Raw genomic sequence first — 23,411 nt, 5'->3', positions numbered from 1 at the left:
CATGGAGATGTCAGTCACCCAATAGCACACCCAGCCCTACCCAAGCCACCCATCCACCTCAGACCACCCTGCTTCTCCCTCAGCAAGCGCCGATGTAGGAGGCAAAGCTGTCCCATCTGGCTTCCCCATCCCACTGCGGACCACAGGGCTCCATCAGTGGAATGGGCCAGAAACAATTCTGAAATTGAAATTGAAATTCTGAAAAACAATTGAAAACAGAGGTTTTGATAAATTGCAAATGCTCATGAAAATTCTGTCCCCTAAAAAGCACGTCTTTCTGCAGAAACCCTGAGTTCTGGTTGTATGGTGGTTTTTTCACCCCCAAATATGACGCTTCCTCATATGGAAGGAGGAAAATAGCAAACACCTCACTCCAGAAACCCCACCCTGAGATGTTATCTGGACCCAGGTGCTATGAACACACAGAACAATAGGTCCCAAGGGACTGCTGAGCTGTGCTGTGTTCCCCAGCACAGCTCCTTGTTCCCCTTTGCAGCCTTTCCAGGCACCCCTCCTGCTGCATGGTCCCTGTGCAGGGGAAATCATCAGCTCCCAAGCCTTGTTGCAGGAAAGATACATTGTCCAAACACCTCTCCTGCCACTGAGAAGGTTGTATTCCAGGATTTGGGCCACCTCTCTCCTTACAATGCAAAAGCATTCCCCTCCTCGCTTTATAATAAAACCAGAAATGTATTTCTGCCACCCAGGGCTGATCCTCCATGCTCCATGTCACCCCTCCTTGAGGGATTCTAAACCACAGCACCACGGAGGTGCTATCACCATATCCCATCCCAGGGTTTGTACGGCAAAGTGTGGCAGACAACTTGTTTCTTCTCCTAAAAACAGATGCAGAGACAAATTCTGCCATCTCCCAAGAGCAGAGCTACTGGAGGGCTCCACTGCTGCAGGCAGTGCACAGAAGCTGTTCCTCCAGGCTGCCATCCACTTTGGAGAGGAGCAGATGTCGCACCCAACCTCCTCTTCTCACTCTGACATTGATTCAGTGCTCGGCTAATTAATCCTTCCCAACCACTGCCCAAGCTCAAGTAAGTAGCAGCCGCTGTCCCACTTCAAATGTGCTGTGGCTGCTTTGTCCTCTCTGGCTGCCTGTCCCACTGCCTCCTGGCACAGGGCATCCATCACCAGCCGCACTAGTTGGGGCCCCACAGACCCTGAAGTGGGATAAGGGTAGGAAAAGCCTCATGGCCCCAAGGCACAGAGTCTGGGACTTGCTGGTGGGTTGTCCATGCTGCTGACCAGCTCCTGCCTGCCTGAAAGGCAGCTGAAATGGGAGCAAAGAGCTGGCCCCAGGTGGGCCGTGGGAGCCTATGTTTTGAGGGATGAAACCACCACACAGCAGGGCATGCACAAAGCAAAAAAGACTGAGGCGTGCACATATGGCTTGCATGTTCTTCCATGCATGCATGGGGTTCCAGCAACAGCAAGGAAGACAGGAATCGTGACCTGAGCCTGCTAGCAGGTTAGCAAATTCCACTCCACTTTGGGTACAAGCATGAAACCAGACTATGCACAAACATGACCAGGCCTATGTACCCCTCGTCTGCCGAGACCACGGGTTCACTGTGCCCACAGCCCCCATCATCTTCCATCTGCACTCAGGCCCCGACTCACCATCCCTGCACTCCACCATCCCTGCACTCCACCATCCGTGCACTTGCGAGATGCAGTATCCACCCTTACACATCTTGGACCGCTGCAAGAGGCAGCAATTACTGTAGATTATCAGCCCGACAATGACAGGCCGCGTAAAGAGAGACACAGAGCCAACTCCACCACCCCGAGACTGGCATATTCAAGTACACTTAGGACATTAATAGCAATTTACGTGCCATCAGTGAGAGAGAGCCACAATAGCTATGCTGGCAGCCTCTTATTACCAAGCCTGTTATTTGTTGGAGTTACAAGCTATAATCACAACAGAAACTTTCAAAACCCTTATCTTCCATGACGCACCAAATCTATTTCAGAGCCGTAATTGCTATGTCACCGGAGAGTTTGCTGCTTAATGCACTCAGATGCCATTTAGTGTTTGCAGGGTCATTACGGCAAGCAGGAGGGGGGAGAGTGGAGGGGGCTGCGTGGAGCAGGGCTCCGTCCCTATTGTGCTTAACTATTTTTAGCGAGGCTTTGGCATGCCAGCCACGGTTGGAAGGAGCGAGAGGGAGAGTGTCTTGTAGACAGGGACTGCAGGCTTAGCATCCTCCGTCCCACAATGCTGGGGAGCCCCATGGTACTCCAGATTGGGAATCAGCCTTCAGGTGTTGTGGGAGTTCATGCTGCCAATGACCACCATGGTTGCATTCAGTGGGAAGCCAAGAAGATGCTGGGGAAAGGCTGTCTTGGATCAGGGAACCTTCCACCTATCCCACACTCTCCTGCTCCCCCAGCCTGGGAAAGCCCCAAGGTTGGCCATGACTTTATCATCTTAATGCTATCCTTTGGTACAGACAAGCCCTCCATGAGGAGGCGAGACCCTTCACAAAACAGAAGGCATATATAGGCACCATTTACACTCATCTTTCCTTTCCTGGAGTTCACCCTGTTGCTGCATGGACCAAGACACACGGAGGATGCATCCAATTCTATGCAGCCAGGCCCTGCCTCCTTCTGAAGCAAGAAGATCCCTTGGGATCTGACTGCAGTAAATCGCTAGGGATCTCTCTCAAAAATGAGGGAGTCTTCTGAGAAGGCTGCTCCTCCTCAGAGACCTTCTGAGGAGCCCCTGCACACAGCTGTGACTTCTTCAGGACACAAAAACAGAGCACTGGTCTCCAGGACATCTCTTCATATGTCACCTTATGATGCCAGACCACAGACAAGGCCTTGGTGACTGTCCAAACGATGGAGCCCCAGTGATGGATGGCTGAAGCAACTGGTTGTGGTGCCCATTTCCACAAGGTCTCCCAGAATTTTCGTCACCTCCAGCAAGGGTGCCTGGCTGTCTGCCCGGGCCTCCAACATGGGCCTGGGAGATAACTCTGCAAGTTTCTAAAGGCACCTCCTGCTGTGCACAGAGGCTGTCTCAACATCCCACCTTCTGTGACCAAATCCTTGTCCCACCATCGACAAGGCAGGGTGTCAGGTCAGTTCCAAACACAGCAGATACTAGCAAGTCTGACAGACAGGCAGTAGCCTCAAAGAAGTTTCAGACCGCTGCACTTTTAAGAGCTTTTATCAGGGTCTCCTTATGATACACACTGAAGCTGTTATTACACACCAAAGAATCCAGCTTTGTCTGGCCATCACTTTCCAAGGTTCACAGCAACAGTCTTCACAACACACTAAGGCATCCCTGATGGATGGAGCTCAGGCACTGAAGCCCTGTCAGACAAAACTTCCATATCCCAGCTTGTGAACATGATCATGAACCACAGCTTGATCATGATGGTGAACTGTAGCTTGCTGAGGAACAGAGCAATAACTTTCATTTCAAGGCTCAAATTCTTACCAGAAAAGGGTCTCAGCATAAGCAAGAAGGTCCCACCTCCTACAAGTACCAGTGCCCAGTGATCCTCGTCAACAACAGTGGATGCAAAACTCAATGGCACACCCCTGCTGCTGACCACCACCATCATGGTCACAAACACTGCTCTGTCAATAGGCACAGATCTGCACAACAGCATTTTAAATCAAAAACCTTGCACTCTGATGATCTTTAAAAACAGCCCCTCATTTAGACTTAAATGATCTATAAATTAAATTAAATAAACTCCAAAAAGAAATTTCTGAAACGATTTTCTTTAAGATTACTATAGCTCATTTCATTCATTAGCAGATAGGGGAACTAAAACACTTGGTGGATTTACGGCCACAGGGCAGTGGCAAAAAGGGTGATGTTTTGGGTTGGGACCCTCCAGAGGACTATGGTAAGAAAGATCCAGCTTCTACTGGAACCCATAAGAATCTGGATTTCTAAATGCTTTGAAACCCTTATCTTGGGACCTCCAGCTGGGTACAAATGCAGGACACCCCTCTGTGCAGACGGACCAGACACTTAACAGCTCTCACTTTATGGTGCAAAATCCTTCAATCTCAAAGCTTGCAAAAAGGGCTGGATCAGGCCCCAGTCACCCCCTCCTTTCAGGTGGGGGGGGTCCCTCCTTCTTCTCAGTACTACCCAAGGCTGAGTATCCTGAAGACGGCTCCAGCCCCTCTCAGCCATTCATCACCAAGCGCATCCCCGTCCCTTGACAGTATTGGTGCTGCCTCACACTTTCTCCACCTGTGGAGGAGAAGGCGTCTGTTCTTGCTCTGCCTCAGTCATCACCGTGGGTCACGGAGATCGTGATGGCTGGGACATCACCCATTATCCTGCTAATGATGCAGAACTGACTCCAACCCTTTTTGCCCTGCAGAGCGGCCTGTCAGCTGTCAAGCAGCAGAGCCACAGAGGGACTGGGCTTTGGGTAGATTCCTGTTCTCAGTTGTCATGACTTACATGCATTTAAAAATTCATCCTCCATCAAGGAAGGCAAACCCCGAGCATTGTCTCCCCTGCCAAGGTTTGCAGTGGTGGAGCTGGGCAACCTGCTGCTGACTTCCTAGCCCTGACGGGCTCCGGGGATGACTTAACCTCAGCCCTGTGCAGACATCGTTGTGACAGGGCTCTTGACTAGGTTTCGGCTCATCTCCTTCCAGCAGCTCACGGGGATGCTCAGACGACGTGGAGATGGCAGCTTTCTGTGTCACTAGCAGCTTTCCTCCACATCCTGCTGCCCTTCCTTGGCAGTAAAGGGTTCAGGGGAGAGGCAGAAGCCCTGTGTGTTACGAGATAGCCACCTGCATGGTGCAGGACGCTGGCAATGTCCCCAGGACATTTCCAAGGACCAACACTTCCTAGAGGACAGCTACACTTCAGGAGTAGACAAACTGGGGTCCATCAAGAGAGGCAGCTGGATAGGAAACCATTAAATGACAATAAAAACTACAGGCAGGAGCATGCTGGCCAGGATAAGGGGGAAGCAAAACATTTGGGGAGAGAGAGACAACCCAGAAAATGCTTCCTGAACTATTCACTCAGCTCTGGACTCCCTGCCTTGCTCCCCATGCCTACTACATTTTTATGGGGAAATGAGGCATTACCCCTGAACCTGAGCAGTCTCTTTGCCCACTTGGTACCCTGCTCCTCTTTGAACAACATACAATTTGGGCCTATTTGGGCTCCTGCCCTCCCTGAAGACCAGCCTGAGGAGCCATCAAATGCCACCATGCTGGATCCCCATTTGGGAAGCGCAGGAAGAACCACTGAGTCCCTGCCACTCTCAGCTCACCAATTCCCAGTGCTGCTCATGGTAACACTGGTTCTCCCATTACCACAGCCAGAAACACCAGCCCAGCTCTCCTTGTCCAATTCAGCTTTTGAGTTTCCACTACCTCTTTCTTGTCCTTTCCTCTATTGCCCCCTCCCTGCCTCGTAATCCCCAGCAGCAACCCTCCCCCCCAAATTTTGGCTTACCCAGCCCACTGTTATTTTCGAAGCCAGCTGCAGCTATAATCAGCTCAGCCTCTTTCCTTGGGGGTATTTTAATTTATACAAAAGTATCATCTCTTATCATGATCAGCCTGCGATTCATTTACTCTCCAAGTATTAAAAAGCCAGAAAGGGAATAAATCCAGCACACGGAGAAATTAATGCAGAACGATAGGCTCTTTCATGTGGCATTTCCAAGCACCGTTTTTGCAACGGGCTTATGTAATGAGACATAATTATCTGCACATGTTCAATTACATTACTTCACAAATCCTCCCTGCCTCTGCCTCCTGACGTCAAGCCACCCACTAAGCCCCAGCACCCGCAGGAGAGGGGACCGCAGTCCCCCGTCCCACTGCACCCGTCTCCCTATACCCTCTCCCCACGCCAGCAGTGGCTGTTTGCATGCCAACGGCCCAAAGACGGTCACACGCAAGGTGATAAATGGCATAAGCCTTGGCCAGGAGGGTGATGGGACTAGATGGTGCACCCTGCTAGGATGCTCACCCACAGGACCACTGTCCCACCTGGAGGACCACTGCCTTCCTGCCTAGTTTGAGACTACCCCACCCCAACTTTCAGCCTCCTCGATGGGGACTGCTGCAGCCAGCCTCCCCCTCTTCCGTGCCATTCCTGGACACCACTGCTACCACCCACTTGGCGCTCACAGCCTCCTTTTCCAGGCTGCCCTCTTCTCCCAGCTTGCTGTCACCGCTGCTGAGATGGCAGACGATTGATCTGAGAAATGAAGTTGGATTGCTGTCCCGAATCTACACTGGGTTCTCCTTGTGTGTGTCTGATCGATTTCCCCCTGTGCAACACAGCTTGTCGCTACGAATTTTCATGCTAGTCAGAACCCGCCAGCGCACCCAAGAACAAGGAGAAGATGCTCTGGAGACCGCCCTCCCCCTCGCATCCTCCCCCAGCCCAGTTGGGCGAGGTTTTCTTGGGTTGACATTGGCTGGCTTTGTTGTTCTGTTGTGGTTTTTTTTTCTCCTTTTATTCGCATTCGTTATTGCCACCAACCCATCGCCACGGTGCTTTCGGATGCCGGCCAGGGAATGGGTTATTTTTAGATGGTAGTTCTGGGATGGTGCCATTGGCCTCCGTGTGGAGCCATCTCTGGACTGGGGCATCAGTGGTGACATTCCCCACTGCGGCTACACGAGGTGTCACCTGTTTAGCAGCTCCTCTCGGTCGAGTGCGTGTGGCCGCAGGTGCCAGGCAAACGCTGATCAGCTCTGACAGTCTGAGACGCCAGCTGCCTGCACAAAGCCTGCCCGGTCGCCACTTTTTTTGTGGGCAAAGCTCTGCCGTTGGCGTGACCGATACAGAAGCAATAAACTAGGTGACCGTAAAAGCAAAGACAAGTCTTACTAAGTGGCATTCTGAGCCCTATGGCTTTGAAATAATTGGTAGTGAGAGAACAAAAACAAACAAAAAAAAACCAACCCACCCAAAAAACAAGAACCCAAGCCTATTTTTTTTTTTTCTTACACTGATGCCCTGCGGACTATACATCTGACTTGCTGCGAGTCCATCACTGTATCCTCCTGTCTGGCTGATAACATGGCGAAGGGTATCCACCTAAACAGACCAACGACAACAAAGACACAAATTAGAGTGAATGAAAGGTTAGTGGGCAAAGATGCTATGGTTCATTTTTGGCAAGATAAAAACAAACAGTAGTAGTAGTAATAATAATATTAATACTAACCATAATAATAACAATGGTATATATTTAAAGAGGGTAAAGAGAACCGCAGTTGCTCTTGCAGCGAGAGCCGAGCCAGAAGGCTGCTCCTGCCTCCCTCATCATGACCCCCTGTATGCCCCGGTGGCCCCATCATGCACTCCTCAGTGCGAAGTCTTTCAATAGAAAGAGCGGAGAGGAAGAACAGCATGGCAAGTGTGGGGTGGGACCTCCTGGAGCACAATAAGGCAGCCGGTTGCACCACTGTGCTCAAGGACGCACATTCCTACCCCTTCCACCCGTTGGCCCCAGGCACTGAGAAGCTTACAGCAGTGGAAGGAGATCCTTGGAGTCAGTTGATCACCTTCATTTTGGAGGGCCCAGAAAGGAAACATACCTACCATGGGGCAAAGGCACTGGCAGCTCTCCTCTGGGCACCCCATTACTCTCCCTCCTCTCACCCAGCCCAGCCCCAGCAGCAATATGTGTGGTGAGCATGTCTCGTTGCCCATGGATGGCATGTTTGCTCTGCACCCAGCACTGTGAGTGGGGCAACCTTGGCTTTAGAGAGCTCTCCTTGCCCAGTGCAGAAGTGTCAGAGTGGCTGTTATCTCTCAACACAGTACAGAGTCTTAGATGCCAGAGAGTGGACTCATGGCACATCTGGACATCAGATGGGAGGTGGGAAATCTGAGTGAGTTCATGGCTATTTTAAATTCTTTCTTTTTGCCCAAAGTACGGGTTGACGTTCCAGTAATTCTGCTCAAAGCTCCCATGCTCTGTCTTGCTGGTGTGTACATGGGTGGCGTTGAGTGCCTGTGCTTTTGGGAGGTGGGGAGATGCTGAAGGGTGGCTTTTAATTATAACAAAACAAAACAAACGACAAACAAAAAAACCCTAGCTGTGTATTTGAACATTTCTTGCCTTTCAGCAGACACCTGGTTTGGCATCAAAGGAGTAAGTGGAAGCCTTCCTTGTAAAACGAGACACCAGTCCAAACATCTGGTCCCTTCCCTTGGAAGAATAAAGCAAGCACAACCTAAACCTCAGGTGCTTTCATTTGAGTTTGTGCCTGTTCTCCTAAACCTCCTTTCCTTCTAGTACGACTATCAAGCCAGAGCCAAATGCATTCACAAAGTGTGGGCAAGTCTCCTCAAGACCATGGTTGTTGGTTTGGTTGGGTGTTTGGTTTTAGTTTTGGTTTCTTTTTATTTTTTTTTCTTTTTTTTTTTTTTGGTGGTTGTTGCTGTTGGTTTTTTTGGTTGGTTGGTTGGTTGGTTTTTCAGTTTGGTTTGTCTTTTTTAAGTGTTGGTTCATTTGTGCTGGTTGAGATTTGTTCTTTTCGGACGGGAGGGAGAAGTGCCAATACAGTCAAAGGCTCCTCCAATACTAATGCATTCACTGGCAGTACATCGGATGGGTCCCTACCTGTGACTGCACGTTGGCTCCAACCTGGGCCCCTTGGTAAGAATCCCCATTGAGAGACTGCACGCTCATGAACAAATCTCCAGAGTTTGACATGTTAAAAGAACTGGAAGAACCTGGAAAGGAAAGAGTGAGGCACCTGAATCACAGAAAGGAAAAAGATCCACCCCATGACTCTCAGCCAAGAGGAAGGAACAACATGCAAAGCAACCACAAAAACAAAACACACAGTCAGGTTAGTAGTATGAAGAACAGAGCAAGCAAAAAAAGGGATGCACTCTTGAGGTTATTCAAAGCCACATGTTGTTACAGCTCAATGCCAAGAACATTCTTCAACAGCTCCCCAGCTGGAGGAAGGATTCTTCATGCTTTTGACCAAGGCAAACAAAGCCCAGCCTGGAGGATTCAGACAGCCTTTCCCTTAATTCAGGGCATCAAAATCCTTCAGGCAGCTTTGAAAAATCTTGGTTGCTGGCAGTGTCCGCCCAGCAGACTGCACTGGAAAAGAGAATTACCCAAACAAGCCTCGCTATCAAGAACAGAAGAAGCCTGTTCAGCAGGGTGAAGCAGACCCACACTACTGCTGTTTCCAAGCTCAGATCAGGGTGGCTTAAGTCTACACTGCACTGGTGTCTGCAGGGTGAGCACATTCAGGCACCATCCAGTTCCACAGCTGGAGCTCCTACTGAGCCATGGGGAGCTCTGCAAGGGAGTGATGCATAGGGTTTGTCTTCAGGACATAAGGAACCCGTCACTGGTGGAAACCAGGAGCGAAGGCTCGCAAAAATGTGAAGACACCTGGGCTCGACTCCCAGTACCCACCATGTTGGCAAATGTCTTTCATCACGATGGGCCATGAGAGAACGCAAGGGTGTCACCTCCCTTCTGGGCCACCTGCCCCAGAAGAACAAGCTCTTTAAGGAAATTCCCCACTGCATGCACCAGTCGCCAACGTTACACTAAAAAAATAATAACAATGAAGACAACTGGGTGGGATCAAGAGGAAAAAACCCCAAAAATAGAAAAAAAAAAATCACGCTTTTGCAGAAACAAGGTTTTCTGCTTCCAACTTCGAGATATCTGAGCACCTCCTCAACTACTGAATGGGAGAAACAAACCCATCATGTAACTGGAAGGCGGGAAGGAGGGAAGGGGATTAAAAAATAAATAAAAAGGTTTTATGGGATTATTTCAGAACTTATCGTGCAGATCAGCGCGTTAAGTGTGAGACAGCTCAACGTGCAAGGTTTGGTTATATACATGACATTAGACTTGGAAAGGAGAGACTTCAGGGGCCCAGGTCAGCTACGCTTTCAGCTCCAACCCCAAATACACTCTCATCATCTCCACTGCCACTTCCAACCTGGAAGACTGGCAACCATAGTCCTGGTGGAATTGCCCAACTATGGCTCATGCGTGCACTCTGAGAAACACCTGGCAATCCTCTCCCTCTGCTGGAGAGGGAAGAAACACTCTGGACAGACCCTAGCTCTGCCTTGGAGGTGGACCAGGAAGGCTCCTCTGAAGGAAGCCACCTCCAAGAACGGTCAGGAAGAGGTGGGAGGTCTATGCTGGAGACTTCATGTTCACTAATCTCTCTTTGCAACTGTTCTCTTTGCAACTGGCTCTTTTGTCAGCTGCTGGTAATTCTCAGCATCGAAGGAAAGCAGAAACATCACTGCTAGATACAATGTCCAAGACAGTCAAGAGAAAGACTCATCTTGAGCACGGTGAGTCCTGGATCCGGACCCTCCCACCAGTGTCTGAAAAGAGCAGAGCCAGGAATAGCTTATTGTCTGTGCTCACTGTCAACCCTGCCCAACCTGTTCCAGAGTTCAATCCCACAGTGCTGCTGCGTAAAATAACTGGGACTAGTCAGAAGGCAGCTGTAACTATCGCCTTCTCTGCTCAGCTGTCAGAGGCCTCCTGTCGCTTCCCAACCTCTCAGGTTACTCGCTATTTTAAAGGCAAAAAGCCTAGGGAAATGAGCTGGCAGACTGAGGATAGCCTACCCTGACACTGCTCAACTTTAAGCACAAAAATGGGCACTTTTCAATATATTTTGATGCTTCCTACTCAGTTTTCTGAACGATCACTTTGACCACGGGCGTAAAAGCAGAGGTCATGAAGTAATGTGACTTCATACTCCCACAGTGGCTGAGAACCAAAGGACTTTGCAGCTACCACTTCCAAGAAGCAGAGAACATTCTCCTGTTCTTTTAAGGTGAGCAGAAACCTTTCAGATCACACAAATGATCAGTGGCAGAGCTGGGAAGAGGACTCAGGAATCCCTGAGCACCTCACAGGGCATTGCTATCACTCTGCCCCCAGCAGACCAACATTTTATCTCACCTTCCCCTACCAAAAGAAAATTGTAACAATAATAACAAATAAAAATGCCATAAACTTAACTGGTATTTTATTGAAACTTAACAAACCTGCCTGTAAAATTGAGACTGGGAGGGAGGAAATAAAAATAAACAAACAGCCACAAACTCTAGTTCTGAAGAGCGCTGGTGTCTTGGAAATCATGAGGAGTGCTGGAGATGTCACTTACAAGATATACACTGCTATTGGCACAGGGTATTTTTACAATATATGTGCATATCTAAACAGTAAATATGTCTTGTTGCTGATGTGGATGCAAAGATAAATATGCGCATACCAATGGCCCCGCATGTATGGATGCATTTGTATCAGAGCTGTAATTGCAGAGAGCCCTTCACGCTGCCACTCTGCTGCTTCAGCACTCTGCTGTTTATGTACTAGCCATGTATGAAAATTATGATGGCCCAAAGTCTGAGAGACACAGCTAAGAGGGGCTGATGCACTGGGGTGGGAGAGGGGGCAGGAATGTGAAGAGCCCTAAAAATTAAGATTGGTATCTTCCACAGAGACAAGATCTGGGAATACAAGTCAAATCCTTCCACTAGAGAAGGCTCCACTATAAATCTAATCTGTCCCTCTGCAAGACTCCACTGTGAACACAGTAAGGGTCTTCAATGGTCATAATGCGATTGGAGACTCCTTAAGAACTGAGAAATAACAAGCATCTTTGAGCTTGTGAAGCCAGGAGGAAAGGGCTCGGATCTTGGCATGGAAGTCCCTTGATGCTATTGTGTGCAGACCAAACCTCTCCCCCCCACAAAAACACCAGAAAAATCAGCAGTTTTCATGACTTGTAGCAGTGTGGAACAACGGATCATTTTCAGCATCCAGATTATCTAATCGAACCAAAGACCTATCACCACTATTCCTTAGTGATGAATTTCTATCGGGTCATCACCAGCTTCAGAAAGAGTGCTGGAATGTTTAGACAAGCTATGGCAGTCGGATCTTGCTACTGGATGAAATCCTACATCAAAACAATGCCCACAAAGAGGTCTCTTCCACCCTTAACATTTCTGATGAGCAAAACCCACTTCAATTTTGCCTCCAATTCAAAAATCTTCACAAGCTTGTCTGCTGGCATTTCTTGCACCACTTCTCCAGCTCTCCCGAAAGCTTCTTCTCCAGTCTCTCTGATGTCTTCTCTAGTGTTCTGACAGTCTCTACTTCCACCTCAAATTTTCCAGGACCTCTAGTAAGTCCTTTTCTCTAACATACCTGACAATTCAAACAGCATCACAGATAAACAAACACAGTAATTGTGTTCATTGAAGCTGAAATCAAACCATCCTCATCTGATGCCTCATACCACCTACCACCAATGAGACAGAGACCCAGCACACTGAACCATTTAAGTAGACTTTGGTCACGTATAGAAGACTCCTAGTTGAAGTCAATGGCAATGACATATAAGCATTGAGAACACGCCGCTGTAACTTTTTCTTTGTGTTTCTACCATGGCCAAAGATGAGGGAAGAACTTGATGGGCCATGTAGCATCTCAGCTGGACAAAGCCACTAAGGTTGATAGCAGGTCTAAAAGCCAGGGATGACCCAGCAGGGCATTTGTTCTTTTTCACTTGCTAACCAACACTCAAGATAGTGAGACTATAACTACAACAACCTCTCTGCTGAAGCAGGGTCCTCTCCCGTGCTGTGGTCTGGACAAGTGATTGCCACAAATGGAGGAAGGCAGAGAAGAGAAGATACAGCCATCAGGCCTGTGCCTGACAACATATACTTCCAGACAGCACGATCCCCTCCATCAGCAGCTTTGCAAGATTTGCACAAAAAAAAAGGGTGAGCAGGAAAAAAACGTATCAGGACAATTTTGGCTGCTCTGCATGGAAGATTTCACTGGATGTCATCACCTGTGTGTGGCTCTTGAGGACTCTGGTTGGCAAATGGGTCTGCCCACATAAAATAACTTTCATTTGCCATGTGGTTTTTGTGCTGAGATTGTCCAGGCAATCAAAGTGAGGATGGGGAGTTGTTAGCCCAAATGAGCCAGACATCTCAGCTTATTCGAACATCTGGCTGATAAAGCCCAACTGTGCGTATTCAGGATGAAAAGGTGTTTGACATTCAGGCCTGGGTGACTGAGGATGGGGGACCCTGCTTTGAACGTGCCAGATGGCTAGACAGATGCAGTCCTTGCCCTTGTCAATGTGTGGCCAATCTCTTTGACTGACTGTAGCCATTCACCGATCTCCAATAACATGGGCATCAATGCAGAGAACAGATGGGCCTGCGTAGCCATGGCAAAAATGAATTTAACTCCTGTCCTAGGTCCCACTGCATCCAGTTCTACCTCCTCTTCCAACATCATGGCACTCCAGGGACTACACTGCTGGTCGCTTCTTTCTCATGACCTGTCCTCTGCCTACACTCTTTCTTTCCACATGCCCTACAATGTATTTAAACCAGAAGGTCTACAAATTCTCATCAAATCCTATATTTGTTCAGGCTCCTTCCTCAAAAAACTTGCAGCTGACAATTTGAAAGAAGTCCATGGTGCAAAAGGAGAAGCATCATCCATCTTAGTCCTTCACCTCTTCATCCACTCCCACATTCCTCCCAGGGCAATTCAGCATATCTGGATGGCTTATGGCCCTCGACAGCATGCTCCAAATTTTTCAAAGACAGGTATTTCAGATTTAGCATGTATATGTCTGCTTCTTGCTGCTAGCACCTACAGGACAACCTGCAGCAGAGGAGGTCACTCAACTCTAGATGTCCTCAGGATGTGCCTTTACCCCACAGTGTGACAATGCAGGGGTGCTTGACTGAGCTGTTACATCTGCATGATTCAACTGGTGAGATCTCAATCTGGGATGCCATTGTTGGAGATAAAACCCTGAGGCTCGTCCAGTGTCCAAATGCACCATCTCTGCAAGCTGACCTAGAGACTACTGCAGTGTTGACAGAAGGCCTCCCTGCTGCTCTTCCACTGCTGTAGTATACAGGGAGGGTGGTGGGATCTGGGCCAGGTTAGAAACGCTTCTAGCAGAAGAGGGATCTCCATGGTCTGCAAGCTCTCCTCACACTGATGTGCTGCTTTGGCACTGCCACATTAGACACCCGAAAAGAGGTCAGCGTTTCTAGAGTGCAGAAAAGTGAGCCAGAAACAGGACCCAGGAGCTCAAGTCTTACTTGTTAATAACAAGACTGTTTGTCCTTCGTTGAAAGCATAGTGTTATCCAGGGATTATCTTAGCTGTTTACTGCAGGGTACCGGCCAATTTATCTTTGAAACAGCTGTCCTACTGCCCGTGGGGAAGGCGAAGAAACAACCTCATACCAGAGCACTATTTAAGTGGGCAGGCACTGGGGAAATGCTTCTTCCGCTACGTGCAGGCCAGACCCAAACCCATTTAAACAATTTGAAGCTTTTCCCTTGCTATTCCAGACCTTTGGATCTGACCCCAGTATAAGAAAGCGGAAAAGAAGGAAAACTGTGCCTAAGCTGATGTGGACTTCAGGACAGCATCACAGGCAGTAGGCATCTCCCTCAAAACACACCATTCTGCTCTCTACTCTCCAGCTTTTTCTACAGAGGGGTGTCAAGATCAAGAGACCCCACCTGACCACATATTTTGAGTGAGCTGTTTGGAAAGGAGGAAATTGTAAAAACTGCAGCTAAATCTTCAGCAGTTCAAACAACAGAAGGAAAAAAAAACCCAAACAAAACAAGAAGAAAAGAATCAAACAAAATTCCTGCAAATCATCTGTCCCTACAGAACTCTGCTGCATCCACCAGAGCCTTCTGAGCACCTCAGTCGAGCTAAAGCAGGTAGCCCTGCGTGAGGAGATGCCCCCCAGCAGTATTTCTGCCCTGCAACCAAAAGCTGCAACAGCTCTGCTATAGGTGGCTCTGGGAGGCAGACCCTTAGCAAGTAACATGTTCCCTGGAAATTCAGAGGTTGTGTGTAGGGACTTCATTGCCCAACTGAACAAGTCTTCTATCGCTTGCTTCTGTGCAAGCCACCCACATGAGTCCCTGCAAGGTGTGGACGAGCTTCCAAGTACAGAGCAATGAACCACCGCTTACCACATTAGCTCACGGATAATGGACTGCCTTTGCCTTCCCACTGAGGGGCTGGTTTGGGAGATCAGCCAGAGAATTATACCACTGGTTTCTCCCCTTGTATGACCCACGGCTCTCCACTTTCCACTCAAATCTTCCACATCTGGAGGTGCTTCTGAGATGCAATTCCTCTGATATCTGTCACAGTCAGGACTGTGCTCACTACAGAAGCATGTCCTGAGAGCAACCAGCATTTGCACAGTGTACCACTGGTGCTCTATGTAACATCCAGCTTCTCCTGCTGCCCACCATCCTCTTTGCTCTTCCACCATTTCCTTCCTCTTAGTAGCCTACCTGGTAACAGCAAGCATCATGCCCATGTGAAAGGGTACCATGAGCTGACACCAAGCTGACACCAAGAGTGGCACATTCCCACTCTCCCTCCCACCCCTAAAAAGAAAAGAGGCAGATAGATATTTGCATGGATAACGAAGTACATGGCACGCATGAAGTTAAATTTTTTTCTCTCCTTTTCAACAAATCCCAATTTTGCATTGCTCTTGGGAGCAGAGCACAACCAGTCGACGGCAGCCCAGGATCACTTTTGGGTCGGACATCCTTGTGGCGGCACCATGCATAAACTAAGCATCGTTCTCTAGCAGAGGAGTTGTAATCTGGGCAAAGTGCTCTGTGCCTTTGACCCTCAAAACAAACAAATGTAAACCACAGCAGATGGGCAGGAAAGGGGGAAAGGGAAGGGAACGACCCATGGATTTCCCTGGATCGTGCTGACACAGAGGGAAAATAAAATTCACACAGCACACTCTTGCAGGTGATCCAGACACTGTCATGTAAGCAATCAAAGGTAACCACAACAGAAAGAAAATCAAGGATCTACCCAAAACAACCCCCCACATGTCATGAATTAGGACATCCCAAAAACGCTGGGATTTAGCCACTAGGGCCACTCATGCTTTCAGCCCCAGTGAAATAAAATCATTATGCAATGAGTTCTTAATTATTCCCCCCCCCCCCAAAGCGCAAGCAATCCCAGCAACATTTTATGGACCATATTTCCGGTTTTGTGTTTACCATCCATGCATATAATCCCCAAGGTGGCATCAGTTACAAGGTCTTATCACATTATTTTTCCAACAAAAACAGAACAGGAAAGGGGAAGAGAAAAAAAAGAAGAAAGAAAAAAGAGGGGGAAAAAGGCAAAGAAAATAAAGTACCCCCCAAAACAACCCCAAAAATTAAATCCCATCTCTGTCTTTTTTTAAAGACCACAAAAGTAAGCCAACCAAAACCAGAACATAAAAATTGAAATAACCAAAAGACGAAAACAAGAGAGATTAGAGGGAGGGGAAGAACAAACAAAAAACCAAACACTAATGACCCAAAATAAAAAATAAAACAAAAACTAACCAGCTGAATTGGGAGTTGAGGGTGAGTTAGCCTGGCTTCCATGGGCTGACACATTGGTAGCCGTGACAGCCGTTTTGGCAGCATAAATATTGGCTTCCTCTTGAAATTTACCTATGTTCTTCTTGTACCGGATTCTCTTATTTCCAAACCAGTTTGATACCTAGAGTGAGTTTAAGAGAAGACAAAGACGTTAACGTTTCGGCTCTAGGAAGTGTGGCTGGGTGAGGAAGGTGGATTAGTTCAGGTGAAGTGGTGCATATTCTTTTTTCCCCTCCCACTTTCCTAGCTGTGAAAGGAAGCACCTTCTACCCACGAGTGCTACACCAAGCTCAGGAAAGGTGGTCAGACCCTCTTGGGAGCACTGAGTTGTGTGGATATATCTCGTTCCTCTATGGATGGGATGTTCACTAAGAGAATGCTCTACAGGAACAGCTAGACCCATCCCATAAAAATAGGAGATGAGTTTAAATAAATATGAGAAAGTCAAATGACTCGGAAATTGCACAATCTGAAAACAGGTATGTGTCATTTTGGAACTTTTTATTTGCTTCCTCCTCAGCATCCCTTTGACAGGGACAGATGCCCTGATTCCCAGCTGCCCCTTCTCCTCCCTTTGGTGAGTGTGGCTTTCAGGGAGAACACTGAATGAATTTACTCAGGCCTGGCTGACATGCAAAAATACGTTGGTATCACTGAAGCTCTGCTTTTGATCCAACTGAGTAAAATCGATGCAAAAGGCCAGAAGTGGATGCTCTTCACCTAGCTGAACTCAGATTTGTATGGGTTACCATGAGCCACTACATAAACCAGGAGTGTCAGGGGAAGGTTAGAGAGGGAGCACAGGGCTCATTCTAAGACCTAACTTTGGTCCCAGGGAACAGGCATGTTCCTTGGAAAGGGCAGGAGATTGTGTTTGCCCAGAGACCAGCATGGGCCTGAATTCAGTGCCTAGAATTGTGCTGAAAGGAGCTAGTGGATTTACTTAAAAAAATTACAAGTTGTATGAACTTCTTCACAAGTCATGGGGATGGCTGAAAATTATAGGCCAGATGTGAAGGCAGAATGAAGCTGTGCAGCTGTGGTCACGCCAGTCCTGATGAAAGCTGTTTCCCTGTGCCTGCAGCAGTACAATGCACGAACCTCAGAAAGCCCCAAGGAGAGGTCCGAGCAGTGATCCTTGCAGACTGTCAGAGTGGTATCCTGGGATCAGAGGCATGAATGTTTGAAAGAAAGGTTGCTTGGTCAACTTGCCAGGTGTCTGGATAAAATACCCAGAAGTTTGCATGTCGGAGGTTCACCACAGTGACAGCACAACTCTGAAGTCTGTGGAACCAGGCTGTGGTATCTGGCCAGAACTGCTTCCCAGGGAAAATGTCAGGGTACCTCCCAAACCATCACGAACTCAGTGTTCCCCAAATCCTACTCATAACCCTGCTGATGATAATCCTATTCACCTGTGGGTACTATGCTGCACTGAACAATTTCAGAGAAGATGTGGGAAATATTCAACCTACAGTTGGGGAAGCAACTCTCAATTTGACAACACCAAATACAGAGAATCAGGGGGGTGTCTTCCTACACGCAGCTCTCTAAGCAGAAGACAACTTCCAGTCACTACTGACCTTGTTTGGAAAAGCTCAGCAGGATGAAAAGAACGAGCAAATGCCAGAGGGTGCTGCAACTCTCCTAGAAGAGCTCCAACATTCCCAGGATTGATTTGAGCTGCAATCTTGAGCTAGCAGATCAACCTCTTTGGTGGAACTCCAACGACATTCTCCTTTTGCTTGCTGGTGAGCAAATACATTAGTGCTTCCCTTTTCAAATGGACTATTCAAGCACCAAGACAATACTGGCTGTTCATCGTGGGAAGCTCATGATTTTTTCCTCATCTTAGGAGAATTGTTTTGGCTTGAGTGTTGATAACTGAAACCCATATGCTTTCATTCCTATGTTTTCTGTCTGCAGTGATCCTACAGTATTCAGCAGCTTCTATGCAGAAGTGGCTTCTTCTACCAGTTTACCTGCTACTGAATGGCAGGTATCCAATCCAGTGCTGCTGCAGAGCAGGAAGAAGAAAATATAACCTGCAGAGACTCAGCACCCCACCCAGATCTGGGAGTGAACATTTGGATGGCACCAGAAGGTGCTGTTTGCAAGAAGTTCGATTCCATTTCTTGGTCCAGCTTTCCCATTAATGACAATGTGCTCCTCTGTGAACTTCCCACCTGGCCATCTCTACAACAGCTCTTCCGGCTTCAAAAGCTGGAGCCAGTGGGTGAATTCTGAGTACCACAGAGAAGGAAGTTGGGATAAATGACCACTACAATTGATCTTCACCTTGGAACTTGTGAAGTAAAGAACTTACCTACCCCAGTCAGCCTTCAAGTTCCGATCAACTGGGCTTACGAGTTACACAGATTCATACTGTCCCATGTTCACACTTAGCCTCAGCAAAAGCAGAGACCTGGATGTGTGTTTGTTTATTTGGATGAAGAAGGAACAGAGATTCTGAAGACAGGCACAAAGCAGCCTTGATACAGCACAGTCAAAAAATATCCTAAGTGCAGCATTTCTCCTGGGCATTTTCTCTTTGCAAGGGAAAAGTTGTAAGTGTGAATAGATGAATTAAAAGTGAGAGGGGAGGCATCAGGACAGCTGTAGTTTTACTTAAGCCAATATGTGCTGTTTTTCCTTGGTAACTCTGGGCAGAACCAACGTTTGGGTCTTCTGACCCAGGGGATGCAATCGGAGTCACTCAGCAGGCATTCAACATGGTGACAACACCTACCTTTGGATGCTGTTGCTCCTGCTGAAGGCAGACATGCTCTCACAAGGACACCAGATGCTACTGCTGCCTCCAGTTTTCTCAAGCCATGAATAGGCATGGGCCTGGGGCTGGAAAGCGGCCCAAGATGGGAAATGCAATGGGAGCCCAGAGGGAGCACTAAGCTCACATGAGGACAAGACTACCGAAGGCCATATAGATTGGCTTTTAATCAGGAAGCTTGCCCCAAAAAGAGAGGAAACAAAGAGGGGCAGACCTGACCAATGTACAGCTGAACACTTCAAGGACTGACTGCACTCCTCACGAATGCCAGCAGCTCCCAGGTCAAAGCTACAGACTCCAGGAATTATGTGGCTGCCTTGAATGTATGGAAATAATCCAATTCGTCTTTATTGACCACCTTTCTCTGAGGGATAAGCAAGTCAGGGAGATGTCATGTTCTGCAGCACAAGAGTAATGACAGGGAGAAATGACCCCAAGAAAGCCCACCCTCCTTGACCACGAACTATAACCATCAGCCTGTTTGACCCAAACCGTTCCCATCAGGACCTTGTCCATTCTACCTTATTAAGCAAAATATGCACAACTCTTCTTACTGCCTTCAAATCTCTTGGCTCGAAGACTGGACTGTCAGCTCAAACAAGCTCTTCTTGCAAGCCCGTTCAGCACTAATTCCGTCAAGAAAAGTCTTTGCCTCTGTGGGTCATTCCACATCATTTCTGTGTAGTTAGCACCTTGGCTGCACACCAGCCATCACTCCATGAAGTCTTCATCCCTTCTGAATCTTCCCCCAAACTCTCCTTTTTCATCCGTGGCTTCAAACTGCAAGTCTGCTGTCTCCTTCCCCATACTCTTACACAAACTTGTGCTAAACTCATTTAGAAATGAAATGCTCAACACTGGGACATGACTGACTTGACTGAGGTCTGGAGTGCCCTTCACCACGCTAAGGTTTCCCATTAGCAGTAGCCATCTTTGCTGTATTTCTGAGCTCTCTCACCTGTGAGACTGTGATGCCGCATTTCTTGGCTAGCTCTTCTTTGGCTTCCTCACTGGGGTAAGGGTTGCTGAGATGGGAATAGAAATACTCATTCAGGATTTCCGTAGCCTGCTTGTTGAAGTTTCGTCTCTTCCGCCTTAGCGTGAAGAAAGAGCGGGAAATAGAAAGAAAAGAAATGGGAATCAGTGCCACGGGTCCAGAAATAGGAATGCAATTTTAGACACTCTGACTTTTCCTACTTCCCTCCCTCCTTCCCCTGCTCCTGGGAGCAGGGAGTGCAATAGACTCATAGCCAGGAAGCTTCTCATCTGCACCTTGCTGGTGACTCCTCTCTCAGCACCTTCCATAGCAAGATTCCATCTCAAATTACCACTGCATCCTCCAGCTCACAGAAGAGTCTCAAAACTGGCATCCAGCTCCTCCACCTGGGAAGGTGACTCTCAACACCTGGCTGCCCTGGCCGAAGACATCACTGCTACTCTGCAAAGCTCCATGCTGAGAAAGCAGCACTGGTGATATATCCTTGGTGAAGACTGTTCCATTTACACCTGCGCATTATTTAACTGCTCATCCCCCAGTGTAACTGCCTCTCCTCCCCATCCCAAACTTCAGCCCAAGCCACAGCCTGCATATAACCAGCTTGGGCAGTGAAATAGTTCTACAACAAATCAAAAATCTGTGAAAATAGAAACAGAAGGAAAAGAATAGGAACCTAGAAGGGATAGGATGGGCTGGAGGATTAGCTTTCATCCCTAACTGAAATGCACATTTTCATCACAGAAGTTTGTTGCAATATGCCACAGAATTTCATTCTGCCACAGCAAAACCAGGATGTGCAATTCTCAAAGTACAGCTGGGAGCCTCCCTGAGACAGAGGCTGGATGTCTTGAATTGCTATCCCCTCCCCTGCTGAGCCACAGACAACTACAGGATAAAGAAGGTAAATGGCCTCTGTGGCTCAAGACCAAGAGACATGGCCCTTCATATGGACCTGGATTCACTCCAGCACCTCAAAACACCTCTCCTAGGCCAGAACAATACTGCACGGTGGGTCGGGAGAAAGGTTTGGTGGGATGAACTCACCGTGCATCCAGAAATCGGGAGCGCAAGATCATGACAGCTTCACACGTGCTTTGCTTCAACTGCATCTGGATGGAGCTGAACTTGCGGTGGATGATGCTCACCATCCGCTCTATCTCCTTTGGTGAGATAGGTCGGGTCCGGCTCTGTTCACGCAGCAGGTTCATCACGTGGGTGGTGAATTCATTGCATGCCTGGGATGGCAAGAAAAGCAAAAAAAACCCCAGGATCAGAAGGTCATTCGATGGTGTCAAGTAGAGAGGCAATGCTGCTAAGGAAGGAGATGAAAATTGAGACCTCAATGGCTGGGGCTTTTTAGGGCAGACTGAGAGCAAGAGTGTGCTGGCTCTCAGGGGAGAGAAAGCAGAGGGCATGAGAGACTCCCAACAGACATGCTAACAAAGGCAGGAGCCAAGTTTGTTGCTCTCAGGGATCACAGATGGAGCTGAGGCACATGAAGTCCTAGGACTCATGTAAAGCATGAAGAAGTCCCAGCCACTGTTTTTCCAGATCGGAGTGGAAGACCTATAGATGTCTCTGAGGATCATGAACCTTTTGACCCACTCCCTCCTCCTGCTGCCCTAGCTGGACCCTAGCACCACATGCTTCAAAGGAGTGGGTCCCAGACACAGCTCTGTGCTGTGAGCTCTGTACTCTTAGCACATCAGATAAGAAGCAAATAATGATAATAATTAAAGTCTGAGTGAGGCAGGGGCCCTGACTAGTAAGGGCAAGCAGGTAACAATCCCAATTAGTTTGCTGCTGGCACAGCACGGTCTGGCTGTTCCTGCTGGCCCCATACTGTGCTGTCAGGACAGGGCAGTGAGAGGAGTCGAGGGGCCAAGGGAGGGATTTTAAGGCTGGATGGAGGCCACTTCATTGTCTTCTCCATCCCCACAAGCACCTCGTGGCCACAACAGGATCTTCCAAGTACCAGCACCAAGCCCCAAAAACCAGGGGGCACTGGTGCTGGGAATCACATCCTTGCACTGATGGCTCAAGAAGCCTTTGGTGCTCCCGGGACATGGACAGCTACTCTGGGGACAACGTCCCCCAATTTCCACCCCATGATGGAGAAAAATGGGGTAGCAAGGGAAAGTAATACTGATTTTGTGGACTGGCAACATAGTCTTGACTTACCATCTCCCACCCAACCCTTCCAAGCTGAACCCCCACCCATGGGTCAGACCCAAGGAGATATCCCCAAGGCCAGCAGAGCGCCTCCAATTGCCCATCACCAGCTTCAGCTGACAGCTCCCATCTCCCAGGGTAAGCACTGGCTACGAGAGCTCTCAGCTGGGTACCTCTTTGCTCCCAGACACCCAAGCAGTTTCAGCTCGTCTCCTTTTGGTGTGAAGCAAAGAGCTTTAAAGGAAAAATTGCCAGTGAGTGCTGTGCTGTCTCAGCAGCAGCCCGATGCCATGAGAAGCCAGGCACTGACCTCCCTCAGCCTCCAGCAATGGGACTGGAGAAAGGAGGGTGGAGGTTGAGAAACCCTGAACCCTGTTTTTTTGCAGGACTGTGGGTGATGATACAGGAGATGTGGACCAACACAGCCATTTGCAAAGCAACTCAATAGCAAAACCAACCCCCTCACTGGGTTTTGAGAAGGAAAGACGTGGCCCACCTCACTCATGGGGCTGGGGAAAAGGCTTCTCTTACCTGGGTGTCCCTTTGGGCAGCCAAAATGATGCAGAAACAAAATCAGAAAAGCAAACAAACAAAACTCCTGCACAAGAGAAGGAAGGAGCAGAAGGTCCTTCCCTGAAGCATGTCCCTTGCTGTGCCAAGGGTTTCTCCTTGGGCTTGGGTGGCGGTGGACATGGGGTCTCTCTCCCTACCTCTTCAGCCTGGAGGCTGAAAGATGAGCTCTGAGACACTCTCCACTCCTACCCACGTGAGAAGGCTGAGGCTGCCTCATGCCACACCAGCCCATCCCCATGGCTCAAGGGAGTGATAGCAAGGGGTGAGCACAGCCACCAAACGTCATCCTTCCAACCTGCCCCCTGCCTGCTCTCTGGGCCCTGCCACCTCCTCCTCTTTTAATGCTCTGTCAAAATGCCTTTCATGGTATCACTATGCTCAGCTTCTCCAAC

At 48.5% G+C, this 23,411-nt stretch overlaps 1 protein-coding gene across 5 annotated transcripts in view; it reads right to left on the bottom strand.

The window, feature by feature from the left end:
- PBX1 (PBX homeobox 1) overlaps positions 1–23,411 on the bottom strand; it is a 133,610-nt gene that overhangs the window by 4,876 nt on the left and 105,323 nt on the right. For 3 of the 5 annotated variants that reach the window (XM_030495724.1, XM_030495727.1, XM_030495725.1), the window contains 5 exons: positions 21,319–21,509; positions 20,236–20,371; positions 16,451–16,610; positions 8,613–8,725; positions 6,989–7,078 (listed from right to left, as the gene is read on the bottom strand). In XM_030495724.1, coding sequence (XP_030351584.1) covers positions 6,989–7,078; positions 8,613–8,725; positions 16,451–16,610; positions 20,236–20,371; positions 21,319–21,509 — 690 coding nt within the window. The remainder of the gene's footprint in view (positions 1–6,988; positions 7,079–8,612; positions 8,726–16,450; positions 16,611–20,235; positions 20,372–21,318; positions 21,510–23,411) is intronic. The other 2 variants (XM_030495728.1, XM_030495729.1) reach the window with 2 other exon arrangements.

This window comes from Strigops habroptila, chromosome 8, assembly GCF_004027225.2.
Source record: "Strigops habroptila isolate Jane chromosome 8, bStrHab1.2.pri, whole genome shotgun sequence".
Lineage (NCBI taxonomy): Eukaryota > Metazoa > Chordata > Aves > Psittaciformes > Psittacidae > Strigops > Strigops habroptila.
The sequence above is the reverse complement of the archived record's forward strand: the minus strand, read 5'-3'. Positions and strand labels throughout refer to the sequence as shown.